Consider the following 27,225-nt stretch of genomic DNA (forward strand, 5'->3'; position numbering starts at 1 on the left):
TTAGAGATTTGAGAGCGTTCAAGAGCTTTTGCAAGTGAATGAGTCAAGTGAAAAGAACCAACACCTTCTTAGTTGATGAAGGTGGGTTTATATAGGTGATGAAAATTCATCCGTTGGAGGGAGATGAGATTTTCGAACATTTTAACCAGTGGACAAGGACCGGGGAGCCTCATGCATTAAATGCTCCATTAATGAGGTTGTACCATGTAGCCGTTGAAGGTATGGAAAGCATTAGGGTTTTGTCCTTTAGCTCCAGGAGATGGTACACCTTCATTTAATGCTCCTTGATTAATGTGTCCCATAAGATGAGGTCCTTATTGTCTTAGGATGTTGTCAAATCAGACAGACAAAACATTCTTCTCGTTGTTGAGGAGAAGTAATGCTTGGTATGAATCGTCTTTAACAAAACTGTCCTTTCATGATAGTTGACAACTCCTGCTTGACTTTCGTTGTTGTTCATCATGCCTTGTGTCTTCATTCGTTTTGGAGGCCCTATCACTAGTCATAACTCATTTTCGTGTGTTTGTCTAGCTTAACACGAATTACATGGGAGTTATGGCAACTCTCGTCTAGGACGAAAGCAGCGATCGAAAAAGCTAAAAGTTAGGGGTCTACTTTTCTACAATACATTGGTATAATCAAAATCCTAACACAAGGTTCCTAACAATTTCCCCCTTTTTGATGATGCCAAAACCTATACCCTTCTTGTAAGGCTGGAAATGATTTCATAAAATAATTTTTCTATTATAAAAACAGCCTCACGTGAGAGTGTACACGTCCTTTTTCTAGGATGAAAGCATTAACAAATAAGACAAGGACAAATAACTCAGACAAGTGACACGAGATGTGTGACAATGAGAGTTTCATATTAGATAGCGAAAGTTACAAAAACTTTATGATGAAAACAGAACGAAAGATATCTTACATTTCTAAGAGCTTAGACTTCTGTTGAGCAGCTTCCTCATGTTCTTTGTCATCTTTTTCCTTTTGTTGCTTGAGCATTCTTTTGAAGTCTATTTTCTCATTGATCTTTTTCCTGAAGATCTTAATTGGATTTGTCTTGACAAGCTCTTCATGTTCTCCTTTGATATTTAAGCTTGTGTAGTTGTTATAGGCTTCACAAATGTTTCTTCCTTCGACTATCCCAGCTTTCCACCACGAAATTAGCTCAAACGAGTTCATTCCTTCTTGATAACTTTTTCTCGACTCTTTGTGCACCTTGAAGGCTGCATTGTGAATAACACTTTGTGGAGAGTCTTTGGTTACACTTGAAAGATCTTCGATGAGATTCCTGATTCTTTCCCTTTCCTTTGCTTCATCCTCTCTTCTTTTGATTTCTTCATCATGTTTCTTCCACAACTCTCTGTTTTCTCTTTTGATCCTTTCGTTTTGGGTGCTAATGTGATCTTGCCTTGTATGATTATCCCTTGTTTTAAGCCAGGTGGGGACATTGCAACCCTCAAAACGTTTACCACTTCCTTCTTCATAGGGAACAAAGTCCACAAAGTTTCCTATACCATTCATAGTTACTTTGTTGTTCTTCATAAGTCTCTGCCTTAGATTCGTCTGTTCTCTATTGGACAGACCCGCGAAGATGTACTTGGCTTCAGAACGGAAAGATTGGCGAGGCTTAAGTGATCTGGATTGGTATTGACCATGGTATTTTGGCTTTGAGGAATGGTGACCACGAGACCTTGATGGAGGATGGGATGGATTTGCGTTTCTTCGGCCAGAGTCTCTTGGTGTCCGAGAAGGCGAGTGTCTTGCTTCTGGAGACTGATCTTTCGTGTTGTTTCTTGGATGATCATCATCCTTATCCTTGTCGTCATCTTTCTTTTCCCCCTTTTTGGCATCATCGGCACAAGTGGTAGGAGGAACAGTGGAAAGCTTGCTTACGGCTACCAGCATATCCTAGGCGTAACCGAGAATTTGAAGTGCATATTCTCCCAGTTGGTATGAATTATCTTGATAGGTATCGATCTTTGTACAGGCTAGGTCAACACGCTCTTTAAGGCCGAAATGAGAATGTTTGAGCTCATGTTGTTGCCGTGTAACTTTGTTCATGGTGGTGTCAAGTTCATGAAGTTTCTTCGCAATTTGCTCAAAGAACTTGTGATCTGATTGAGTGTGCTGCGTCGGTTGAGGATGTTCTTGAGGTGGAGGCTGAGGTTGTGATTAGGCAGCCATCAGAAGATCTACCTTCTTGCATAAATCATCTAATACTTTCGTGTCCTTTTGCCGTAGAACAAGATATTGCAGATGGATGGTTTCGGCTGAATGGACAGTTTCTCTCATGAGGTTCATGATGGTCCGTGGGGACTCTGCAGTAGACTCTTCTTCAATGTTTGTTGGCGTTGTGTCCATTTGTTCATCTTGAGGTGGTGCTTCCCTTTTGCCACCACTTGCTGAGCTGAGAAGGATTGGTGAGGCTTCCAGTTTGCCCTCACGCATATTTTCTTTCTCTTGCTTGATTGGAGTCTCGTCCATAGGTAGAACAAGTGGAACTATGGCACGAGACAAATCTTCGGGATGTTCATTGGAAGCTTCTTTCGGGTCATCACTGTCAGAGGGTAATTTTCTTAGGGGAGATCTTTGGGGAAAGGTATCGTAATCAGGGCCGATCAAAATTGGATCACTGTCTTCGGGATCAGCTCCTTGGACACCTGCATTACCCAAATTACCATCGTTGTCATCATCATCATCATTGTCATCATGTTCGTCATCTGCATCGTCAACATCATAATCATTATCATCTTCATCTTCATTTATATCACTTTCTTCTTCTTCTTCAATTTCTTGCCCATGCTCATCCTTCGTGCCACTAACATTGCAGTTCGGATCATTCTGGTGTTCCTTTTCTAATGTGGTTTTGATTTTTGACAGCAGCATGGCATAACGAAGTTGCTTCATTTCTTCTTCCAAAGCTGGATCCAATGGTGGTTTGTTAAGTTCAATGCAGATTGGGGCTTTGTCTTTCCCGAGAGTGCGATTGGTCATCTTGTAAGAGAACACTCGTCTAATCTCTTCAAGACGAAGGGCTTTGTAAACGTCATCTGTGCCGATCCATTTCAGTGCAAAGACTTCTTCGTCTTGCATAGCATCAAAGGTTTCAATGAACGTGCTTAAGGGAGCAGTGCGCCACTTTTGCCACTGCAAAACTCGTTGGTAGTCTCTTTCAATGGATTCTCTGAGCAATTTATCTGGTGAAGGTTGAGGAAGGATTATTTCAGGAACAGGTGCTGATAGATTCGGGATATCCGGAATTGCTACTGGCACAACAGCTGTCTCGTCTACCAACGCAGGTTCTTGTGTTAGAATAACCAGCTCTGCATTGGTAGGTTCTTGTGGCAGAGATGGCAAATGAAACAATGCATCAGAAGTTTCTTTCGTCTTTTCTGGCGAACCAGGTTCTTGTGGAAGACTTAAGCGACTGGCCTCCATTTCTACATCAGCAGGTTCTTGTGGATGAGGGACTTGAGAAGGAACGAGATCAGTTTCTGGGTCTTGATCATCAGAAAGTCTTTCAGGAAGAACAACTTTCGGTTGAGCTTCCCCCTGAGGATGTGCTTCTTTCGTGACTTCTTCCCCCTGTTGAGGTGCTTCTCTCGTGTCTACCACTTTCGATGTAGAAAATTTCTTCGGGGAAAACTTTGGCTTGACAGGAGACCGAAAGTGACCCTTTTTGCCGAGTCTTGGAAGAGTCAGATTGTCTTCTTTGGATGAATCTTTTACAAAGATTGTTTCTGGTGGTGGAGAATGTGGAGTGTAGGATCTTTCTTCTCTTGAGGAGATTTCGGAGGAGATGGAAGAGGTAGAACAACATCTGTCTTCGTTGCCTTAACCCGAGAGGAGTGTTTTTCTCGCCTTTGTCGCTTAGGTTTAGGTTGATCATCCTCTGAAACCTTAGGAGTTCTTGACTCCCTCTTGGATTTAACCATCTCAATGGGAATCCCTAATTCCAATGCCTTCTGCTTGTCATAACCTGAAGGTTTCTGTTTCATATGGCATGCTTTCGGTCTTGGCTGGATTCCTGGGCGCATTAAAATTCCTTTGGTGACGAGAAGATGGCTGACCATAAATCCATACCCTAGTTTCTTGGTGACGTCACCCAGACTCTTTCTGTTGTAGGTGATGGTATGGACGAGATTATTGAAGATGATCTTTGACCAATCCACCTTGATTTCATTCAGAAAGGCATGCAGCATCTTTAATTTCTCCTTTGTTACGTCATCAGTTCCTGAGGTTTTGTGATCAACCACTTTGTTGAAGATATCCACTGTGAACTCATAATTTAGTCGAAACCACTTCTTCTTTAGCGGCCATGAGATTTCTGACTTCGCCGGACCTTGGTTGTTCTTGATAGAGACATAAAAGTCTTATGGATCGTGGTAATAATGGGCAAGGTTGGACACGTAAGAGTATCTCTCTGTGGAAAACCGTATGTGGTTCTAATGTCTTCCGAAGTGAAGATCACTTCATGATTGTGAACCCTGGAGGTGATGGTCAGAGAATCAGAAGAGACGGTTGCGTTCATGTAGATCTGAGTTACGTCAATAGGGTGCCAAATGGTGTAAAGATGAGTGATGAATCTATATAGCCTAGTTTCTGTGAGGAGTCGAATGATGTTTTCGCCAAATCTTCTGTCCAAAATGTATTCAAGAAATCCATGTGCATCCCACATGCTACCTCCGACAATAAAAGGTACTCTGGATTCAATGAACCTCAAGTCTTCAGTTGGAAAGCTTGGGATTTCCAGGATGGATGGTGTTTCTGGTTCTTTATCAGTAGGTGAAGTTTGTGAGTGTTCCGCCATTGTTAAGGATTGAGAGACAGAGGAGAGTGATGGATGAGTGTTGAGATTGTGTGAAAAGGTAAGGTATAATGAGAAGAAGGTTTAAGTAGGGTTTTATCAGACACCGGGTAACCAGTTATGGGTAACCCATTTAGAGATGGATTATTTGAATTTCAAAAGTGCTACCGGTTCCTCTTCTCCAATATGGTAACTGATCATAGTGGGGATGTGATAAGATCGTGTGCAGATCAAAATTTATCATTCCACCATTTAACGAGGTGAGAGAAAAGCACTCGAGTGCCTATGGGTGCATTAAATGCACGTCACGTCCTGTGCCAGACAGAGTGGGATAGTGGACCATTTTTCTCGGCCACATGATCCCCATTATGATTTATCTAAACTGTTTGGATTAAAAGTTAAGGATGAAGCGTCTTAGGCACGATTCCAAACCTGAAGATAGATAAGATTATCACAACGTAAGATTTGTAAGACAAATAAAGTCAAACAAATCCTTTTTACAACAACAAAGGTGCTTTTCCCAAGAGATTTATTACACAGAACAAACGTAACAGAAACGATTATAATCTCTCATGCATTAGTAGGCAAGCTTGCCTTTACTCAATGCTACCCTTCTTCTTTCGTGCATACTCAAAATACTCCTTCTTTCGGATCTCATGAGCAAATACTTCAGCGATGAGTGTCTCGTGATCTGCTCCCAGTGTTTCTCTAGAGAGACCTCGTCTCTCCATGTCATCCAGTTCAGCCAAGACTTTGGCTTTAGCACCAGCGTACAATGCACGATATCTTTCTTCGTGTTTCAGAAGTGGTGTGAGTTGAACAAGAGAGTAGAACTCTGAGATGTCTGGTTCCTTCCCAGAAGGTGAACCTTTCTCAGCTGAGTTTCCGAAATCATGGTGAGACATTTTTTCAGACACAGATAAGCTCTCGGATGTGAGGGCCATTTCCTTCCCTTTATCCATGAGCTTGAGGAATGTAAAGAATGAGTTCATTGTAAAGGGAGAAAGTCCATTAAATAGAGGGTTGGGCATCTCAAAAGATGTGTCCGAATGACTTTACCAAGGCACGCCTTAGGGAATATAGTCATTTCCAAGAAGATTGTCCTTGATCCGAGATTTTAAACATATGACAAATGAGACAAGTAAAGTCTCGCTCAATATCTTTAAAGAAAAGCAGAGCCAACGAAGTTTTATTATACATAATACCGAGAGAAGAAAATACATAAGATAAGATACAGAATCCCAGGGATCAATTTTTCTTTCTCTCGTTTTTCTTGACTTCAGGCGACTCAGCTTTCGCCTTTTTCAGATTTCCCCACATCTGCTTGTACCACTTCCCGATTCGTGGGTAGTTTGAACCGGATGAGGATTCAGGTTCTTCCCCCTTAGCATATACCTCTTTTTCATCCTCTTGTTTCAGAAAGGCCATATAATCTCGATCATAAAATTTGCTGGGATCCTCAGGGGTGGCTTGAGTAGGGTCTTTTGAAAGCCTTTCTTCACTTTCAACAATATAGGCAGCCATCTCATCATATTGAAGAGATGAGTCGGAATCAGAGAGGATGTCTACTGGTGCTTGTAGACTGTTACCAGGATAAAGGTCACCTTGTTCCTCCCGGATACGTCTAGCAACCTCTCTTAGTTTGTGAGAGTCACCTCTAGTGAAAGGTTTCTTTGGAGCCATGGTGAGGAAGAGAAAGATAAAGATGAAGTGAAGAGTTCACCTCCTTTTATAGCAAGAGATCCATAATGTTTATGTGTCTGTTACACATATTTTTCAACGTAGCAATTAATGCTCATAAAAATCTTCAAGGAGTTATCAATTCCAGGCAAGACTTTGACTGTTAATATTCGACTCTTTATTAAGCATGCTCCAACTCCAATAAGCTTAAATGTCAGATAACTCATAATGATTTATGGCCCCTTTTTGACCGGATTATGTTTGAGTGAAGAGTTTTCCTGTAACTTTAGACAAGAAGCTGACAAAGTTAAACATAGTCAAGAATTGCATTCATTCTGAGTACGAAAGATAACACTTTTATTAGATCATAAAGAAGAGAGAAAGGAAGTTCCAAGTCACGAGAGTACAGCACACGACAAATTAGAGAAAACGATAGAGCACGTGAAGTTCCAGACGAGTCATCTCTTCAGTCACATCAGACAGATTTGCCTTCTTTGCATATTCATCCAGCTCTTCAAGTGAGAGAGTGGGTTCGGGTGAAAGAGTTGAGGACCGAGAGTGAACCATAGTAAAATCTTCATAAGATTTATCACTATGTAGGGGAACTTCAGGAAAAGGATGTCAGTGAGAAGTAGGTGTAGATGTTGAATGCTTGTTAGAGCTTTTCATCATCATTATTCTCTCGTTAGCAAGCCGTTTGGCTTGTTCTAGGCAGTATGCTTTCTTAGCCCTGGATTCATTGACCAGATTGTCAAGAGTTTCCTTCTCCTTTCGGGTTGCGGAGTTAGACATGGAGTAGGTTACGTTGATCCTTTCCCCATCTTCTTCCAGCTTAATGATGGTGGCATTTGGTAGCTTGCTGGCTTCTCGCAGATGATGAGCTAGACGAGTAGCTCTTCTCTCAGCTTCATCGATCTTTCCTTTCCCTTTGTCCATTCCTGCAAGTTTTTTCCTTTTTCTAAGGGTTGAGAATGAGTAAGGTTCATGAAAAAGGGAAACCAATTTATAGGCAGACGTTATCGTGTGAAACTTAATAAAATCTTTTAGATACTGACACCATATCGAAAAGATATTGAAAGATAAAGTCATATATTAAAAGATCATAATCATGATAACATCACAACTTATCACCGTGGCCTAACAAAGTTATTTAGGCCTTCTTTTTCTTGCTGCTTGCGGTGGATTTGAGAGGAGATGCCATCTTAGTAGAAGTGCTTGAGGATGAGGAGTTAAGACTGCCATTTCGTTCCAGTACACTATCTTCCTTGACATACCCTATAGGGTTGCCAATAGAGTGAAATGACTCTCTTGACTCATTTGTAGTTGTGTCACGGAGAAGACTCTGTATGTGTTGAGAATGTTCAAGAAATTGATTAAACTCTTGCTCGGTTACAAGTGGATCATTGAGAATTTCGCTTTTCCCTTCTAATGCCTCAGTGATTGTTCTTTCGCTTCCTGTACTCATATCTGCACATTCAAAGACAAACACTAGAGTTTTTGTTAGATATGAAAACTTAACCACGTCGTGTACCTCATTTATAAAGATCCTTGCGTGTGAGGATGGATCAAATCTTTTGAATATCGATAGCAAGAATCTTTGCAGATTTGATTCTCTTGGCTTTATGTCATTTCAATCATTTTGATTTCATTCCTTAGAGAGGAGAATCTTGCTTCACTTAATGGTTTTGTGAGTATATCTGCAAGTTGATCATCCGTATTAACGTACTCAAGAGATATGTCTTTCTTCTCGACATGATCACGAATGAAATGATATTTGATGTCAATATGCTTAGTCCAAGAGTGTAAGACAGGATTATGTGTAATGGCGATTGCACTCGTGTTGTCGCATTTAATGCTCATTTCTCGTGCATTTATACCATAATCCTTCAATTGATGTCTCATCCATAAAATTTGAGCACAACAGCTTCCGGCTGCTATGTATTCGGCTCCAGCCGTACTTGTAGCAATAGAGTGTTGCTTCTTGCTAAACCATGATACAATTCTTCCTCCTAGGAACTGGCAGGTTCCTAAGGTACTTTTTCGATCAATTTGACATCCTGCGAAGTCTGCATCTGAGTACCCAATTAGATCAAATGATCCTTCTTTCGGATACCAGAGTCTGACACTTTGCGTTCCCTTAAGATATCTTAATATCTTTTTAGTTGCACTTAGATGACTTTCTTTCGGCTTAGCTTGAAATCGAGCACATACCCCAACAGCAAACGAAATGTCAAGTCTGCTTGCCGTTAGGTATAAAAGAGAACCAATTATGCCTCGAAAGTTTTTCTGATCAACATCTTTTCCTTCTTTATCAACATCCATTCTCAAGGATGTGCTCATAGGAATTTTGACCGAACTTTTTCCATCAATGCCAAATTTTTGGATTAGGTCTTTGGTATATTTGGCTTGATTGATGAATATTCCATCTGGGCATTGTTTGACTTGTAATCCCAGAAAATAGTTTAGTTCTCCCATCATGCTCATCTCAAATTTACCTTTCATAAGATTGGAGAAATTTTCACACAAAATTGGATTCGTGCTTCCGAAGATAATGTCATCAACGTAGATTTGGACTAATAGAATATGATCATTATCTTTTATACAAAAGAGTGTTTTGTCAACCACTCCTTTCGTGAAGCCACAGTTGATAAGAAAGTATGAAAGAGTGGCATACCAAGCTCGTGGAGCTTGCTTTAAACCATAAAGAGCCTTTTTGAGATGATAGACCTTTTCAAGCTCATTATTGATTGCAAAACCAGGTGGTTGTTCAACATACACTTCTTCTTCAAGAAGTCCATTTAAGAAGGCACTCTTGACATCCATTTGATAGACTTTGAAATTCTTATAGGCTGCAAATGCCAGGAATATACGTATAGCCTCCAATCTAGCTACAGGGGCGAAGGTTTCATCAAAATCAATTCCTTCTTCTTGGCAATACCCCTTAGCAATAAGACGAGCTTTGTTCCTAACAATGAGCCCATCTTCACTCATTTTGTTTCTGAACACCCATTTTGTTCCAATGACGTTCTGATGAGATAGTCTCGGTACAAGTTCCCATACCTCATTTCGTTCAAACTGATGGAGTTCTTCTTGCATGGCTATTACCCAGTCAGGGTCACTTAGGGCTTCTTCTATGGATTTCGGTTCCATTTGTGACAAGAAGCATGCCATCATACTTTCGTGCAATGAGGCTCTTGTTCTCACACCTTCTTGGACCTTACCAATAACCTGATTTGATGGATGATCTCTTAACCACCGAAGGTCTGGTTCAAATGCATCTTGTTGATTTTGAACATCCATTTCAGGAATATATGGTAGATCAATGTATATCATTGGTTCAGATGTTGCAGTGCTTGTAGGATCATTCTGTTGAGTTCCAGCCTTTTCTTGAGACACAGGTTCGGGTTCTGAAATCTTAGCTGATATTTCTTGTAAGTCAAAAGTATATCTTCTTCGTCTGAGATGTCTTCATCAACAGGTTGCTGAGGGCTTTGACTAGAATTGATTGATGTTTTACATCCAGATGGATTTCTCTCAGATTGTTCATCAAATTTGACATGAATGGATTCCTCAATTACCATTGTTCGTTTGTTTAGAACTCTGAATGCTTTACTTACTGAAGAATATCCCATGAATAGTCCTTCATCAGCTCTTTCGTCAAAAGGCCTTAGATGATTCTTTCCGTTGTTATGTATGAAGCACCTGCAACCAAAGACATGAAAATAACCAATACTAGGAGTTTTACCTTTCCATAGCTCATATGGTGTCTTGTTGATCAAGGATCTATTTTGTGTATAGCATGTCGTGTTTATGGCTTCGGCCCAAAATCTCTTTGGTAGACCTGAGTGTGAGATCATCGTTCGTGCAACTTCTTTCAAGGTTCTGTTTCTCCTTTCGGCCACTCCATTTTGCTGAGGAGTTCGTGCTACCGAGAGTTGATGGAAGATTCCATTTTGCGCATAGAATCCCTTTATAACTTTGTTGACAAATTCAGTTCCCTGATCAGATCTTATTCGAATTATTTTGACCTCCTTTTCTGTTTGAAGTTGTCTTAAAAGATTTGGAAGAACTGTTTTTGTTTCATTCTTCTTTTTCAAGAAAAGCACCCATGTATATCTTGTGTAGTCGTCTACTATAACAAGAGTATACTTTCGCCCACTTAGACTTGCTGGATCTACAGGTCCAAAGAGATCCATATGTAGAAGGCTTAGAGATCGAGAGTTTGCATCCACATCTTTTGACTTAAAAGATGACTTGAATTGCTTTCCTTTTTGACATGCTTCACAAATTTTATCTTTCGTGTACGACACTTCGGGTAGTCCTCTCACGAGATTTCTTTTGGCAAGCTTGTTTATAGTCTTCAAGTTCAGATGACTTAGTTTGTTATGCCATTCTTGATTGAGATCTGCATTACTTTTGGCCACAAGACAGACATTAGCGTTAGAAGAATTTAAGGAAATTACATACATGTTCTTCTTTCGTTGACCCGTTAAGGCTGTCTTGCCATCCTTCGTGTTCACGATTTTACATTCGTCTTTGGAGAATTCTACATTGTATCCTTTGTCACAGAATTGACTTGTGCTTAGGAGATTGAACTTCAGTCCTTCAACATAAGAGACATCTTGTATTGTTATTCCCCTTTTGATGATGTCCCCTTTTCCACGAGTTTTGCCACTGTTTCTCCTCCAAAGATAACTTTGGGTCCATCTACTTCCATAAAATTGCTCAACATTGTTTTGTCACCAGTCATATGTCTTAGGCATCCACTATCAACATACCATATGACTTGTTTTTCCTGCATCAAAGATTATGTGTTTTTAGGTACCCATTTAGTTTCGGGTCCTTGAGGGTTAGCAGTCAACTTTGGAACCCACATCAACCTAGAGTGTCCACGACTCATCCTTGGTCCTTTATATCCATTAGATGTACGATAATCATAATGAATGCTGGCAAAGACTTTAGCATTATATCTTTTACGAAGATATTCCTGAGGAGGATTTTCATAATGCTTTAGATGATTAGTTTGTTTACGCAGATGAGTCTTTTCAAACTCTGCTCTAGAGAGAGGTTCTGGGTAATCAAACCAATCTTCTTCTGATGGCCCAGTCCATCCATTGCCATACCCAGATCTTTTGAAGGATCTTTCGGGTTGTCTGATTTGTCCGTTATTTGAAATTCCTTGAGTAGGATTCTTTCGTGTGAGTTTCGGACGATATTACCTCTGGTTAACTTTCGTCTTTTTCTTGGATTGAGTATTCCTGTTAGGCTGACCTCTTTTATGATGTAGATCTTGTCTATTGCCATTTGGTCCATTCCTTCTGACATAAATTTGTCTAGGATTGCCATTAACGAATTTCTCTTTTCCAGATTCCACAACACGTTGTACAGCCTTTCCTTTCGGTTGGCTTGTTGTTTGTGGTGTTTCGACATTGTTAAATACCATCATAGGCTCAGACACCTGGGTGGATCCTTGAACAAATGCAGCCTCGAAGCTTTCGTGTGAATATGCATTCGTGGATTTGTTCAATTCGACTTGTGAAGAGGAGCTGGGGTCAAAACCAATTCCAGTTCTTTCCCCGGGCAGTCTAGATTCATTCATCATTCTATCCATTAATTTGGATGAGTTATTGAATTTATCCAAGACTTCAAGTAGTTCTTGCTCTCTCTTCTCTTTTGCTGTGCATTGCTCCTTTAGAGCGAGAACATTTTTCTCAAGTTGCTCCTTAGCAATGACTAGCATATCGTTCTTAATTCAAACTTGCTTTAGTTCATTATAGCTAATCATGAGCCGAGAGTTCTCCTCTTTAAGTTTGGAGTAAGTGCTATTTATCACCTTGAACCTCCTCATCATTTCGGTAACAGATTGATTGGAGGTTTGACTTCCCATAGAACTTGACTCAGCTGAATAACAAGACAATGAGTGAGAGTTTACCTCATCTTCATCTGCCATGAGGCACAGTTCGTCTGACACCTGGCTGAATAGGCACAGCAATCCTTTCTCCTCATCAGTGTTTTCGTCTTCTGAGCTCGAACTTGAGGAGCTACTTTCGGTTGCAATTGTGTCAGAAGTTTCGTTTACTACCATCGCCTTCCTTCTTCCTTCATTTCTGGAGTTTGATGATTCGGGCTTGTCGCTCCTTTTATATCTTTCTCCAGTCTCTTTTGAGGGACTTGTGGTAGTGTTGTTATCTTGATGCTTGCTCACTATAGGATGAGGACAGTTCCCCTTGAAGTGTCCTGGCTTTCGGCAATTATAGCACAATAGCTGCGAGTCCATGGTTTCGGTTTTTGAGGTTTGAGGGAAATTCTTGTGCTTCTTTCGGTGGCTCGATCGTTGTGAGTCTTGAAAGTTGTTCTTTCTCATGAACCTTTCCATTTTCCAGACAAATAGTGCATATTGTTCATCAGATAAAAAAATCACAAGAGTTAGATTTCGACCTGTTGGATGTTGATGCTGATTGATTTGCCATAAGAGCAATGTTTCTTGTTTCTGATTCTTCGGGATCTTTCGGTTCATGTTCGAACTCATATGCTTTGAGATCACTAAAAATCTTGGTCGTGCTTGTTGTTTTCATGTCTTAATTATCCCTCATTGCAATAACCTTCATTTCCCATGATTTTGGTAACCCACGAAGAATCTTCAGATTCATCTCCTTTTCAGTTAGCTCTTTCCCGAGATCTGACAAATCGCCCATAAATCTGGTGAATCTGAGTTCCATCTCCATGATTGTTTCATTTGGCAGCATTTTGAAATCTTCAAATTTTTTCATAGCCATTGTCAGTTTATTGTCCTTTTCTTGCTCGTCTCCTTCTCCCAAATTCATTAGGACATTCCACACTTCCATGGCATTTTGGCACTTTCGGACTCTGGGAAACAAGGAATCATCCAGAGAGTTGTAGAGAATATTTCTTGCCACATTGTCCAGATTTGCCCTCGTTCTTTCGTCCGTGGTATACTGCTCTTTCGGCTTTGGTATCATTTGTGCAGCTCCTGCTCCCTATGCGGCTGCTTTTGCATTCGCCATCATGACCATGATTGGTCCGGTTGTTATGACGTCCCACATTTCATCATGAATAGAGCATAGGAGAGCCTGCATTCTTAACTTCCAGTCATCAAATTTAGCAAGACTAAAGGAAAGTTGCTTAGAGCGATGTGCATGATCCTTTTCCATTTTTAAAGATAAAGAGCGTGCAAAGAAAATATGCAAGATTTTCAAGAGATTTTTGATAAGGGATCTACCAGGCAGTAAATGCAAAGCCTTTACCGATCAAGGTATTGGCTCTGATACCACTTGTTGGTCCCGATAGAATGTAGCGAGAGTCTGGGGAGGGGGGGGGGGGGTGAATAGACTCTCTTCGTGAAATGCCCTCAAAGTCACCTTTCGGTGTTTTGGCGCAGCGGAAAATTTAGATTCGTTTAATTGCTTTGCACGAGTTTACGATATGAGGAAAACTTTTGGTATGAGTGATAATAAGGATGATATGAATGCAGAGATAAAAAGTGTAAGTAAAGAGATAGAAGGGACAAGAGATTTTATAGTGGTTCGGCTAACGTTGCCTACTCCACTCTTCTTCCACAACTGATGGAAGGATTGCACTATCACTCTTTAGTACAATTACACAAAGACCTCCTTGATCACTAAGCTGGATAGCCTTCGTAGGTTTTTCAACTTCTCGAGTTTACTCCGCCTCAATCAACTTCTTCTTCAGAGTTGAGGTTGGTAGAAAATGGTTTCTTGATTTCTCCAATGTGATGAAGTCTTGACAGTGAGAGATGATTGCTTCGAACAAATGGCAAGACTTCTTTAAGGTGTAAGAAATAAAGAAAATGATAACTGACTTTCTTCAAGTAACTTAACACCTTAATACTGGTTCACAAAAGCTGTTAGAGATTTGAGAGCGTTCAAGAGCTTTTGCAAGTGAATGAGTCGAGTGAAAAAAACCAGCACCTTCTTAGTTGATGAAGGTGGGTTTATATAGGTGATGAAAATTCATCCGTTGGAGGGAGATGAGATTTTCAAACCTTTTAACCAGTGGACAAGGACCGGGGAGCCTCATGCATTAAATGCTCCATTAATGAGGTTGTACCATGTAGCCGTTGAAGGTATGGAAAGCATTAGGGCTTTGTCCTCTAGCTTCAGGAGATGGTACACCTTCATTTAATGCTCCTTGATTAATGTGTCCCATAAGATGAGGTCCTTATTGTCCTAGGATGTTGTCAAATCAGATAGACAAAACATTCTTCTCGTTGTTGAGGAGAAGTAATGCTTGGTAAGAATCGTCTTTAACAAAACTGTCATTTCGTGATAGTTGACAACTCCTGCTTGACTTTCGTTGTTGTTCATCATGCCTTGTGTCTTCATTCGTTTTGGAGACCCTATCACTAGTCATAACTCATTTTCGTGTGTTTGTCTAGCTTAACACGAATTACATGGGAGTTATGGCAACTCTCGTCTAGGACGAAAGCAGCGATCGAAGAAGCTAAAAGGTAGGGGTCTACTTTTCTACAATACATTGGTATTATCAAAATCCTAATACAAGGTTCCTAACATTATTTTTTCATTTACATTCTTTATTATGGATTTGTCCGGGTCGATGCCACTCCAGACCAATTGTAGTTGCTCTGACTAAGCCGATGCAAAAAGGTTCAATTTTTTTAGAAAAGTATTTTTTTCGTATTATTTTTGTCTTCTTCCATAGTTTTTAACTATTGTTTTGTTTTTAATTATTGTTTTTTAAAAATTTTGTATTATATGTATTTTTTTTTTGTATTATTGCTTTTTTTAAAACAATAATTTTGTAATATTGTTTATATATTTTATTTCCAGGCATGGTTTTTGTTATTTGTGCGATGCAATGGTTACGGAGTTAGTAGGGGATACTACCTGAGTTCACTATTTTTTGGTGACTTTGTAGTTAAGTGAGAAGCAAAAGCTGCGGTCGAGAAGGCTAGCGCAAAAAAAAAAAAAAAAAAAAAAAAAAAAAAAAAAAAAAAAAAAAAAAAAAAAACTAAAAAAAGATTCGGCTTTAAAACAAGTTATAGAGAACAAAAAAAAAAAAAAAAAAAAAAAAAAACCGATGGCAAGATTCAGAAGAAGGTGTTGGAAAGTGGTTCCTCTTCATGTAATGAAGATACTTCTTCTTATTCTGAGAAAGAATTGAAGGCAAATAGATTAAAATATCTTTATACGTGCAAACTTGAAAGTACCATTTACAGGGCGTTTGGTTGGAGGGGGGGAATTATGTGGGAAAGGAATTGTAATTCCATGGGAGTTGAATTACTGGGAATAAAGTGGTAATTTAAATTCCAGTGTTTGGTTGACAGAAATAGAATTACTGGAAATTTCAATTCCAATGTTTGGTATACATGGAAATTTAAAGGGAATAAGTAGTATAAAGTCAAAAATGTCCATTATTGTTGTTAGACATTAATTTTAGGTTAAAAAAGGAAGAGGTAATTTTGACTCATCACTATCTTTTTTTCCCAGGAATTAAAATACCGGGGGGGACATGGGATTTTAATTCCATGAAAATGGGGGAATTGCAATTCCCTCCAACCAAACTACGGAATTTAATGGCCTTTGGAATTAGGTGGGAATTAAGTGGGAAGGGAATTTAAAATCCCTCCAACCAAACGCCCTGTTAGTGTTTTTTGCTTTTATTGACCTAAACTTGATTTCCTAGGGTTGTGTTTTAAGTATTGAGTATGTGATGGTGTTTTTTTTTATTATTCTCTTTGTGTTATGCAGGGGGAATTTTTTTTTTATTAATAGAATAAATTATCATATGATTAATATTATTAAAGTAAGAAATTTATATATGACAAATTACTACATATAATTATGGTAACATTTATTTAAAATCTATCTAATGAAATTAATTTTTTCTATACTATTAATAAAAATAAAATTCTTATGTGTACAACAATTGTACATTAAAATATGGTAATACAATTCCTAATATAATATATTCTTTCCTACTTTTTCTATTCCTACTATAATTCTAGATTAAATTTTATATCAATTTGCTTTATGTAAGATATCGTATGAAATCTATATATTATTTCCTCTTCTGTTTTTCTTATTCTTTTTTTTTAATGCCTAATAATTACCACAAATAATTATTAATAATTGTAAATTTATATTAGACAATTATATTAATAATTAATTATTAAATCAAGTATAATTTATTGTGTACTGTAGACACATTGTTTTTTAATAATTTTGATTTAAACTATTTAAGTTTCTATGTTTTTCATATACAAAGCTATAATTGTAAATTTATAATTGTAATACTTTCATAATAATATTGAATAAATATTAACCATATGTTTAGATTTAATTATATATTATATTAAAATAATTATATATTAATCTAATATGGTGATGGTTAATACTTAATACGGGTAAACCTTATATAAGCATAATCTATTATAGAAGATATTCATTACTAACCATGCATATATAATTTAGGAAATAACTAAATTTATTGAAACTTAATTATTTATAATTTCACCTTTAATATAAATATATAGTTTTAATATCCGAAATTAATAAGATTTTTCTTAATGTGGATCTATATATTTTAAATAATTTCTATTTAATAATATTAATATAACTTAATTATAAAAATAATACCTTTTATATATATATATATATATATATATATATATATATATATATATATATATATATATATATATATATATATATATATATAAACAAAATCTTCCTATATCATGTTTCGGCTCAAATAGTCAAATTTTTGTAGTCAATTAATTAAATATTCTATTTGGTAATACCATGTACAAAAAATATTAATTATGTAATAACATAATAGCATAATTGGTAATAATATGTGATACTGCTAATAACACGTAAGCAATATAGGTAACACAAGACCAAGTAAAGCGAGTAAGTATTTATTAATCGAGGTAGAGTTCCTAAGTACAATCTACTTGGTTGCACTGAGTACCGACTGACTGCGGTCGGGAGTCTCTAGTTACACCCTATCGATCGTCCAAAAGTCCCCTCACTGTAGCTACTGTGGGTATTTATAGCCGCGACGCCGGAGACAAACTTCCGGCCGTTCGGCATGCTCTCCACGTAGCCTCCACGCGTCCTCCTCCCGGGTGCCCTGCCTGTCGTCGTAGAAAGCCGCCACGTGTCTTTAGCCAGCTCTTTCGCCTAAGGACCACCGCTCGGGGTTCATAGCATCGCTCGGGCAACTCCCGGTCGGTCACCGACCGGGTTCTCCTCAAGGAGCCCGACCTGTTACCTGCAAAGACATAGGCAAATGGACAAAGGCATCTCGGTCGTGGTGGAGCTATGTCGGTCGGGATATTCCCTACCAAGAGCCCCCCAGCCCGGGCCTTTTTGATCAGTCGGGAAAAAACGGGACGGGATGAAGAAGCCCAACCGTCAGCCACCAGGCCGACCTGCCAGCTGTCATTCCATTCTACGCCACGTGTCGGCCTCTGCCGGCCTTGGCGATCCCATCTGTCGTCTCGGATTCAGCGCGGGTCGTGTCAGGCCAGTTGGCCCATTTCCCGCCTAAATGTCCTCCTATAAATAGGCCCTTGAGGCCCTCATTTGAACTTTCCTCACTCTTTCGCATCAGTCGGTACCTTCAGAGAGTCCCGAGCAGAGCGGCTTAGCAAAGCAATCGAGCAAGCAAACTCCAACTTTCAAGCTCCGAACTTCAATCTTCTCTCAATCGGTAAGCCCTCAACCCCCCTCTTTACTTTAGGCTCTTATTTATAGGTAGAACTGCTAGGGCAACTAACTGTCCCGGACGTCTCAAGTCCTTACTAACTCCGACCGACCTTTAGGTAGATCGATATGACGGACTCCGACAGACAAAACGCCTCGATTGCTGATTACGACGAGGAGGTCGAGCGCATCAGCGACGGGGAGGTGGACATAATGTCCTACACCCCGGACGCTAGTCCCCGAGCGACGCCAGCCCCCGAGCAAGCCGCCGAGCGAGACAATGCATCGAGCTCCTCAGGATCGTCAAGCTCGAGTTCGAGCGGATCGGGGAGCTCCAGCGAGGAAGAAGAAGAGAGAGCCACGTCAAGCGGGCGGGGTTCTCCAACCGAGGGCGTTAGGGAAACGCCTACCCGGGTGGTTGGGGACCACCCGGAAGCTGCTCCTCGAGGGGGCGATCGAGAAAATACCCCCGAGCAGACCGAAGAAGACCCGGCCGGGCCGGCCAGACCAGCCGTCGAGCTCGAGTTCCTGAACAGCGAGAGCGTCGAGCAAGAAATGAGCCTGCTGTCCAAAGGCGAGGCGGCTCGGATTGCTGAAATACTCAGGGGTCGGGCAGAATTCGACACGAGCCGGCAGCTGGGAAATGTAATTGACAGGCATCGGGGCAAGTGGATCGGGATGCACTATGACTCCCTGACAGCCCCGATCGCCATTCCCTTCACCCCCCCCCTCCTAAACGCCTTCTTGGCCTATTACCGAGTCGTCCCGGCCCAGATCTGCCCGAACGCACATCGGATCTTGGCCTGCTTCCCCCAGATATGCGCTCGGCACGGGGCCGAGTGCACGATGGAGTTGTTTAACTTCATCTACCAGATCAAGGTTCTCCCGGGCCGCTACGGGGGGGGGGGGTTCCCGATGCTGCAGTCCCGAACGGATATGTGCTCGATCAGAGGCTTGCCCGGGAACAACAAGGGGTGGAAAAACAGGATTTTCTCCCTCAAGTATGAGCCCTGGATCTTCCCGGTCGATCGCGTCTGGAGCACACATTTCCGGAAACAAGTGGTACCGGCCGAGACGCAGGCGCTGAGGGACGCGGTCAGCCGGATCTCGAGCGAGGTGCACGAATACACAATCTACCGGACGGCTGAAAGTCTCGCAGCTGCCATGCTCCCGCCCCCCACGTACGAGCTGCCGGAGAAGTATCTGCCCGTTCCGATGGGCGTGACGGTCGCCAAGCCTTTGAAACGAAAGAAGAAAGGTTTAGCTCGAGCTGTTCTTCCCGACCTAGCTTTATTTTTGAACAAACTAACTCTGCTCTTGTTTTGCAGCTATGGCCGAGTTTGGTGACGAAGACGCCGCCCTTCCCCCACCCGTCAAGATCTCGCTCGGCGGGAAGAAGAAGGCCAAGACCAAGGCGGCCGGGGAGAAGGAGATCCCATCTGCCCGACCTCTGAGCGCCTCGACCGTGACGACGGGCGAGGGCTTCATCGTGGAGCAGCCGGACGTCCTGGTCACTCGGGTGGAGGTCGCCCGGGGAAAGGAAAAGGTTGCCGACCAGGGCGCGACCGAGGCGGGCAGCCTGAAGCGCCGCCGCGAACAGCACAGCCCGACCCCTTCGGCCGGGCGGGAGAGGGGGCCTTCATCCGTGCTGGCACGGATCGGCAATGCCGCGCCAGCCCGAACGGACCTGGGGAAGATGACCCCGACCCAGGTTGCTGAGCGGATCGGCTACGATCTTGCTGAGGTAAGTCCCAACTTTTAATCTTTCTTTGCCCAAATATCGTTGATCGGGCTAACTTTGATTATCTTCTTTGTGTTGCAGATCTCCCGGGCGACCCAACTTCTTCAGGGTCAAGCTTTGCTGGCCGAGGAGGCCGATCACCACAAGAAGACGGCTGCTCGTCGTCTAAAGGAGATCAAGGAACTCCAGGCCGAGCTAGAGAAGACACAGAAGGCCCTGAAGAAGGGCGATGAGGAGCGGGTGCTGGCCGAGAAGGTCGCCAGCCGGGCGATTGGGGAGGCACGGGAGCTGAAGGCTCAGCTCGAGAACCCGAGCGAGCTGGTGCGGGCGGCCTTCAAGGACAAGGAGCTGGGCACGGCCTTCCTAACAGCAGCCCGAGGAGACGAGGTCGGGAACGAGTTGATCGTCTCGTTCGGGAAGTGGGCCTTTACGGCCGGGAAGCAGAAAATGCTTGAACGCATCCGCAAGCGGTTGGAGGAGGCCCTCGACGCCGATGATCTCCAACTGGTCTTGTCGGCCTTACCCCCGGACGTGGCAGATCCCGGTCCCTCCCCCTTTACTCCGACCCCGAAAGCCAAGGTAACCGAGCCTGGGGCTTCGTCGGCGGTTGCCCCGAGCGGGAAAGAGGCGACCTCCGGTGCTCAGGAGGCGAAGAAGTAGATTTAGGCTTCTTTCCTTCTTTTTGAGACCTTAGTCGGGAGCCCGGTCCCGATTTGTACCGGGCACCTTTTGGTCGTTAATGAAATTTATTTTTTGGTTCCATCCTGCGTCGCTCGTTCTTTCTTTTCGCACTTTTGTTTTTAACCGCGCAAGCGTTGACCCTTAACTCTCGACCTCGCGGCCTTGCGGCCCGACCTCGCACATACTGACCTCAATCACTCGACCACTTGGCCTTTAGGCCCGGGCTCGCGATACTCGATCCACTCAACGCCCGACCTTACGACCTTGTGGCCCGATCGTGCGTTCGATATTTCGACTTCCAAACTGGCCCGCCGATCAGGTTTACCCGATCTCCAGGCCTTTGCCGAAAAAATTTTCAAGCCTCTACGGTCGGAATGTAACCGAGCGACGGGCCTTCTATACTTGGTCGGAATGTAACCGAGCGACGGGCCTTCTATACTTCCTTATCCCAGCCCCTCACTATTGCGCGCACAAGGCACGAGTGGGTGCAATAGTGGACAGAAGTTGGATGGATCGGGGAATAATGCTGAGAGCTCCTGGCTTCCCCGATCGGTGGCGTGACTCGAGTGTCCGCCTATGTGGAGCGCGTTTTGACCGGTCGGCAGACTTCGCCCGATCGATTGAACGTTGAACTGACCTGCTGATGAATTAAAATAACCGATCGTGCCGCCGCATACAAACGGTCGAGCAATCATTGATCGTATATACATTGAACTTTCCCGCTCGCAGGCGGTTGAATTAACTTTACAACCATAAAATTTACATAGAAATGACGACCGGGACTAACTCGCAGGTCCAGCCCCCACTTCGTCTAAAAATACAAAAAATAGGCTAATGCCTAAAAAGAACGAGGTGCTCGGAATTCCAAGTCCCCTCTATTAACCGACCCGTCGTTGTCTCTAGTCGGTATGTTCCCGGCCGGATGACAGCGTTGATGATGTACGGCCCTTCCCAGTTCTGAGCTAGCTTTCCCCCTTCTAAAGGTTGACTGGCATCCCTTGAAAATAACGAGGGTTGACCCGAACGTCCTTCGAGCTCTTGACGCGCTTCTGGTATTCGGCCATACGCCGAGCGGCTAGCTCCCTTTTTTCTTCGACCGCATCGAGGTCCACAGCCATGGCGTGTTCATTGTCCTCCGCGTTGTAGGTTCTCTCTCGATCGGTCGGGATCCAAGCCTCGATCGGTAGTCGGGCTTCGGCACCGTAAACCAGGGCGAAAGGGGTCTCCAAAGTAGCTTCTCTCGGGGTCGTCCGATAAGTCCATAAGACATATGGCAACTCATCGGCCCAACTACGACCGGCCGAGTGTAACTTCTTCTTCAGACCTTCCAGTATCGTCCGGTTAGCATTTTCCACCTGTCCATTTCCCCGCGGGTAAGCGACAGACGACCGGACATGAGTCGTCCCGATCGTGGCCAGGAAATTCTGGAAATGTTGGCTCACAAATTGGCGACCGTTATCGCTGATGAGATGTACGGGCACGCCAAAACGGGAAACGACATTGCGCCAAAGGAACCGAGCACACTGCTGAGATGTGATCGTGGCTAAGGGCTCGGCTTCTATCCATTTAGAGAAGTAATCCACGGCGACGATCACGAACCTTCTCCTACCGGACAGCTGAGGAAAGGGGCCCAAGATGTCTACCCCCCACCTAGCGAAAGGAATGGCGGTCGTGACTGGCTGGTAGAAGGTTGCCGGTCGTCCAGGCATCCGGGCGTACAGTTGGCACGTCTCACATTCCCGAGCTAGCTTCTCACAGTCTAGCTGGAGGGACGGCCAGTAGTACCCGATCAGCATGATACGACGGGCCAGGGATCGACCTCCCTGATGTGAGGAGCAGATTCCCGAGTGAAGCTCCTTCATTACTAAATCCGCCTCGAACGCGGTTAGGCATCGCATGAGAGGTCCTCCATACGATCGTCGATACAGACGATCGTTCACGACTTGGAACCTTGGGGCTCTCAGCTTAGCTTTTCGAGCACGCTGCGGGTCGTCTGGGAGTCGACCGTGCTCGAGATATTCCTTCAGATCGGTGATCCAGCTATCTTCCACCGGTTGGATTGGATTGACCGGCAAGCGATGGATACTGTGTTTGGGGATCACCAAGATCCGGGCTATCTTCGACATGTGTTCCGGGGCATCTTGGGCCAATTTGGACAAGATATCCGCATCGGCGTTATCCAATCGGGGTATATGTCGGACGATGTACCCCCGGAACTGTGCAAGCTTCTCCATGGCGAGGTCTCGGTATAGTTGTAGACGTTCTCCGTTGACCTCATAATCTCCGAGAACTTGCCCGACCACGAGCGCAGAATCGGTTTGGGCTCGGATGTATTCAGCCCCCAAGTCCCGAGCGCATTGCAAGCCATTCACAAATGCTTCATACTCGGCTTCGTTGTTGGTCGGGTGGAACTGATACATCAGAGCGAAATACACCTTGAAACCTTCTGGGCTCGTGACCACTACTCCTCCGCCCGCTCCTTTTTTGCTACTTGACCCGTCAGTAGCTAGCGACCACCACTCGGCCTCGGGATCCTCAACCTCGGGGGGTCGGGTATCCCGGGCGGTGCACTCGACCAAGAAATCTGCCAGAGCCTGACCTTTGATTGCTGGTCTCGGTCGGTATTCGATCGCGTACTGGGTCAGCATTAACGCCCATTTGACTAGGCGACCGGATGAAGAGGCGGTGCGAAGGACTGGTCCGATCGGCTGATCGGTCAACACGCGAATCGCTCGACCCTGGAAGTAGGGAGCCAACTTCTTCGCGGCGGTATAGAGGGCGTAGACGACCTTCTCTAACCGGGAGTACCGGAGCTCGGGACCATGTAGCGCGTGGCTTACATAGTACACCGGTCGCTGGACCCCTTCCGGATCGGTTCGGCACAATACTGCGCTTACTGCACGATCGGAGACGGCGAGGTACACGTCTAGCTCTTCCCCGAGCTCGGGCTTTGAGAGCACAATAGGTGACATGAGGTACTCCTTCAACTCGTCAAAAGCTGCTCGGCACTCTTCGTCCCAGACGAACCCATTAACTTTTCGCAATACCTTGAAGAAAGGTAGAGCACGCTCGGCTAACTTGGAGAGGAACCGGCTAAGGGCCGCCAACCGACCGGTCAATTGCTGGACCTCCCGAACGGTAGAAGGTGGTTGCATGTCCAGAATCGCTTTAACTTTGGCCGGGTTGGGCTCAATTCCTCTCTTGGTCATCATGTAGCCGAGGAACTTGCCGGTCTGAACCGCGAATGTACATTTGGTCGGGTTCAGCCGCAACTGGTACTTCCTCATGATCTGGAAGCACTCCCGGAGGTCCCGAGTATGGTCGGACCGGTCCCGACTCTTGACCAGCATATCGTCAATGTAAGCCTCCATTGTTCGGCCCAATAGATCGGCGAAGAGCATATTGACCATTCTCTGATAGGTCGCTCCTGCATTCCGGAGGCCAAACGGCATCACTCGGTAACAATACAGCCCGTCCGGGGTTACGAAGGCTGTCTTGCTCTCGTCTTCATGGTGCATCATTATTTGGTGATATCCCTTGAAGGCATCCATGAAGCTCATCAACTCGGCCCCGGCCGTCTCGTCGACCATTTGGTGAATGCTCGGTAGAGGATAAGGGTCGAGCGGACAGGCCTTGTTGAGGTCCGTGAAGTCTATGCACATCCTCCAAGCTGGGGGCTTTGGAACTAGAACAATGTTTGCCACCCACTCGGGGTAGATAACCGGGCGGATGTGCTCGATCGCCGCCATTTTCTTGACCTCCTCTCTGACAAACTCGCGGCGATCGGAAGATAGGTGTCGTGTCTTCTGCACGACCGGCCTCGCTGCGGGATCGACGGCTAGCTTATGGCAAATGACCGATCGATCGATCCCGGGCATGTCCTCGGGTCCCCACGCAAAAATATCAGCATACTCCCTGAGTATGCTCAGAACCTCCGCTCGGAGCTCGGGGGTGAGGGCCCGGCCAATTTTAATCTTCCTATCCGGGCAGTCCTCGGATAGGGGAACTTCTTCTATCTCTTCGGAAGGTTCGGGTTGCTCCTTCCGTTCTTTGGCCTCCTCTTTGGCTATAGTGTTCACCCGGGAAGACGGACCGGAATCGCGTCTGTTGACCGCTCGGGTGTAGCACTTCCGGGCGGACTGGACATCGCCACGGACCACACCGACCCCACTTGGGGTGGGGAATTTCATGCAGAGATGGGGCATGGAAATTATCCCACCGATCTTCATGATGGCGGGTCGGCCTAGGATGATGTTGTGGACGCAATGGAGGTTGACCACAACGAACTCAAGCTCTGTCTTGATCGACTTCGGGAGGGTGCCGATCTCGACCGGGAGAGTGACTTTGCCTTCGGGGTAAATGAGGGCCCCGGTAAATCCCGACAGTGGTACACCGACCGGAGTCAGCTCCTTCCTGTCAAGGCCAAGCTTCTCGAACACGTCCAAGTACAGGACGTTCACACTGCTACCCGTGTCCACCATAACCCTCTGGACGTCCGTTCCCTTGACGTCGATTGTGACCACGAGCGCCTCCATGCCGTGGTCACTGCTGCTAGGTTGGTCCTCTAAGGTGAAGGTTATGGGCTCCGTCTTTTGTCTTTTCCCGGTCTCTCGGGAATCCACGATCGCAACCGGGCAATTCGTCCTCGGCTGGGAAGCGTCTTCTAAGCCACCAAATATGACATGGATGGTGGGCTTGCCGACCGGGCGACTGCTGGTCGGGGGATCAGGGTCCCGTCGGTCTTCATGACGATCGTCCCTTCGATCGTCTCTTCGGTCCTGACCCGACCGATCGGAGCGGTGATGAGATCGCCTGTGATCCCTCCGATCGGTATTCCTCTTGCTTTCTTCTCTCTTCCCCACGCACTTGTCCAATTTTCCCAAATTGAGCAAATCTTCCAACAATTGGCGCAGGTGGGTGCACTCCTCTGTATCATGCCCGGCGCATCGGTGGTAAGCACAGTGCTTACTCTTATCAGGGCCGTCTCGATCGGGATGGGGGAGTTTGATGAGGTTGCAAGATTGAGCATACTGCATGGCCTCCGCTGCAGATCGGTTTAAGGCCGTAAACTCCCCAGGCCTGGTGCGGGATCGGGGACGATCGTGTCCCGATTGATGTTCCGCCCGGCCGGCCGGTTTACGGGACGAAGAACCGACCTCTTGTGAACGTTTCACGGCATTCGCCTCACCAGCATTGGCGTAATCCGTGACCCTTCGGAGGGCCTCCTCATACGTGGTCGGGGGGTGGAGGATAAAATCCTGGTACAGGTACCCCGCCCGAAGGGAGATATGGAGCATGTGGGTGGCGGTCGCATCATCCATGGGTTCGACCTCCCCGACCGCTGCTTTCCACTTGATGAGGAAGTCGGTCAAGCTTTCCCCTTCGAGCTGCTTGGCCTTCTCGAGGTACATGTAAGACTTCCTCACCACTTTGGAAGTAATGAACTTCCGTACAAACTTGATCGCCAGGGTCTCAAATTTGTCGATCGACCCCGGGGGCAAGGTGCGGAACCACTCTGCTGCCCGACCGGTGAGGGTTGAGTAGAAGGCCCTGCACATCACGGCGTCTGAAACGCCCTTCAACATCATGTTGCTGAAAAAATCGTTCACGTGAGCCTCAGGATCTGCCCGACCGTCGTAGCTCTTCTCTCCCGAGACCTTTAAGTCGAGCGGGTAAGGCTGAGCCATTACCGCTGCTGTGAAAGGCGTCTGGTGGAGGGTCGATCGGTCGGCCGAGGGTGCTGTAGGATATGCACTCCTGAGCTGCGCAACTTCGGCCTGGAGATTGTAGAGCAATCCTCGGGTCTCGTTGAGCTCGGCGTTCTGGGCGGCTTGGGCTGTATCCCGAGCGCGTCGACGTCGATGTGATCTCGACCCGCTGTACCCGGATGAAGCCTCGTGGCTAGCTTCCTGCATTTGTTCGTCCTCTTGCCTGGGGTTCGGGTCCTGGGGTCCCAGACGCTGGCGCATCTCTGGTCGGAGACGGTCGAAAGCTACCGCTCGGGCAACCTCCTCGGGGTCCTCCGCTTGAACGGCCTGAACTGGTGCCCCCATCGCATCAGCACCCCCCGACCCCAACCGCGAATGAGCCGAGCGTCGAGCCCGGGAAGTGGACTGACGCTGCGGCTCTACCTGTGCGATTGGTTGTACTGGAGGGGCGGCGGCTGGAGCTGTATAGCCAGGCGTATATGGTGGATAGCCAACCGGGGAAGTGTAGCACATCGGTTGGCCTGGCCAAAACCCGTATGGTGGAGGTGGAACCGGATACGGGTACTGGGCGGGATACATCATCGGCTGCTGCTGGTATGGCAGACCGGGTGGTGGGTATCCCGGTTGTATATAATTCACCGGCTGCTGGGCGGCCGGGTACGTATTTGACGGATGTGGCGGTGAGAGATTGAGGTTGAGGTCCATCGTCTGACCCTGCTGTTGGGTAGCATAGTGGTCGGAGGAGCTCGCCGCATCCGCCTGGTCGTCGGCGAAGTTGTTGTGTGCCCACGGATACATGTTGGAAAAGAGACCGGGTGCTCGTCAAGACGTTGGCTCGTTGCACGGGTCCCCACAGACGGCGCCAAAATGATACTGCTAATAACACGTAAGCAA

At 45.0% G+C, this 27,225-nt stretch overlaps 1 protein-coding gene across 1 annotated transcript; it reads right to left on the bottom strand.

Annotated features, from left to right (window-relative positions):
- Window positions 1–7,640: 7,640 nt before the first annotated feature.
- Window positions 7,641–12,767, bottom strand: LOC109163912. Its single transcript, XM_019312634.1, has 2 exons — window positions 12,383–12,767; window positions 7,641–7,957 (listed from the first exon to the last, which is right to left on the bottom strand). The coding sequence occupies exons 1-2, from the start codon at window positions 12,765–12,767 to the stop codon at window positions 7,641–7,643; spliced, it is 702 nt and encodes a 233-aa protein (XP_019168179.1).
- Between the last annotated feature and the right edge of the window lie 14,458 nt (window positions 12,768–27,225).

This window comes from Ipomoea nil, unplaced genomic scaffold (assembly GCF_001879475.1).
Source record: "Ipomoea nil cultivar Tokyo-kokei standard unplaced genomic scaffold, Asagao_1.1 scaffold3050, whole genome shotgun sequence".
Classification (NCBI taxonomy): domain Eukaryota; kingdom Viridiplantae; phylum Streptophyta; class Magnoliopsida; order Solanales; family Convolvulaceae; genus Ipomoea; species Ipomoea nil.

Excerpts from the sequence above, each read along its gene's own strand:
- LOC109163912 (XM_019312634.1), bottom strand. The coding sequence starts at position 12,767 with ATGGACTCGCAGCTATTGTGCTATAATTGCCGAAAGCCAGGACACTTC. Across the intron at positions 7,958-12,382 it reads TTGTTATTCAGCTGAGTCAA|ATATGAGTACAGGAAGCGAA; the intron begins GTTCTATGGGAA and ends TTGAATGTGCAG.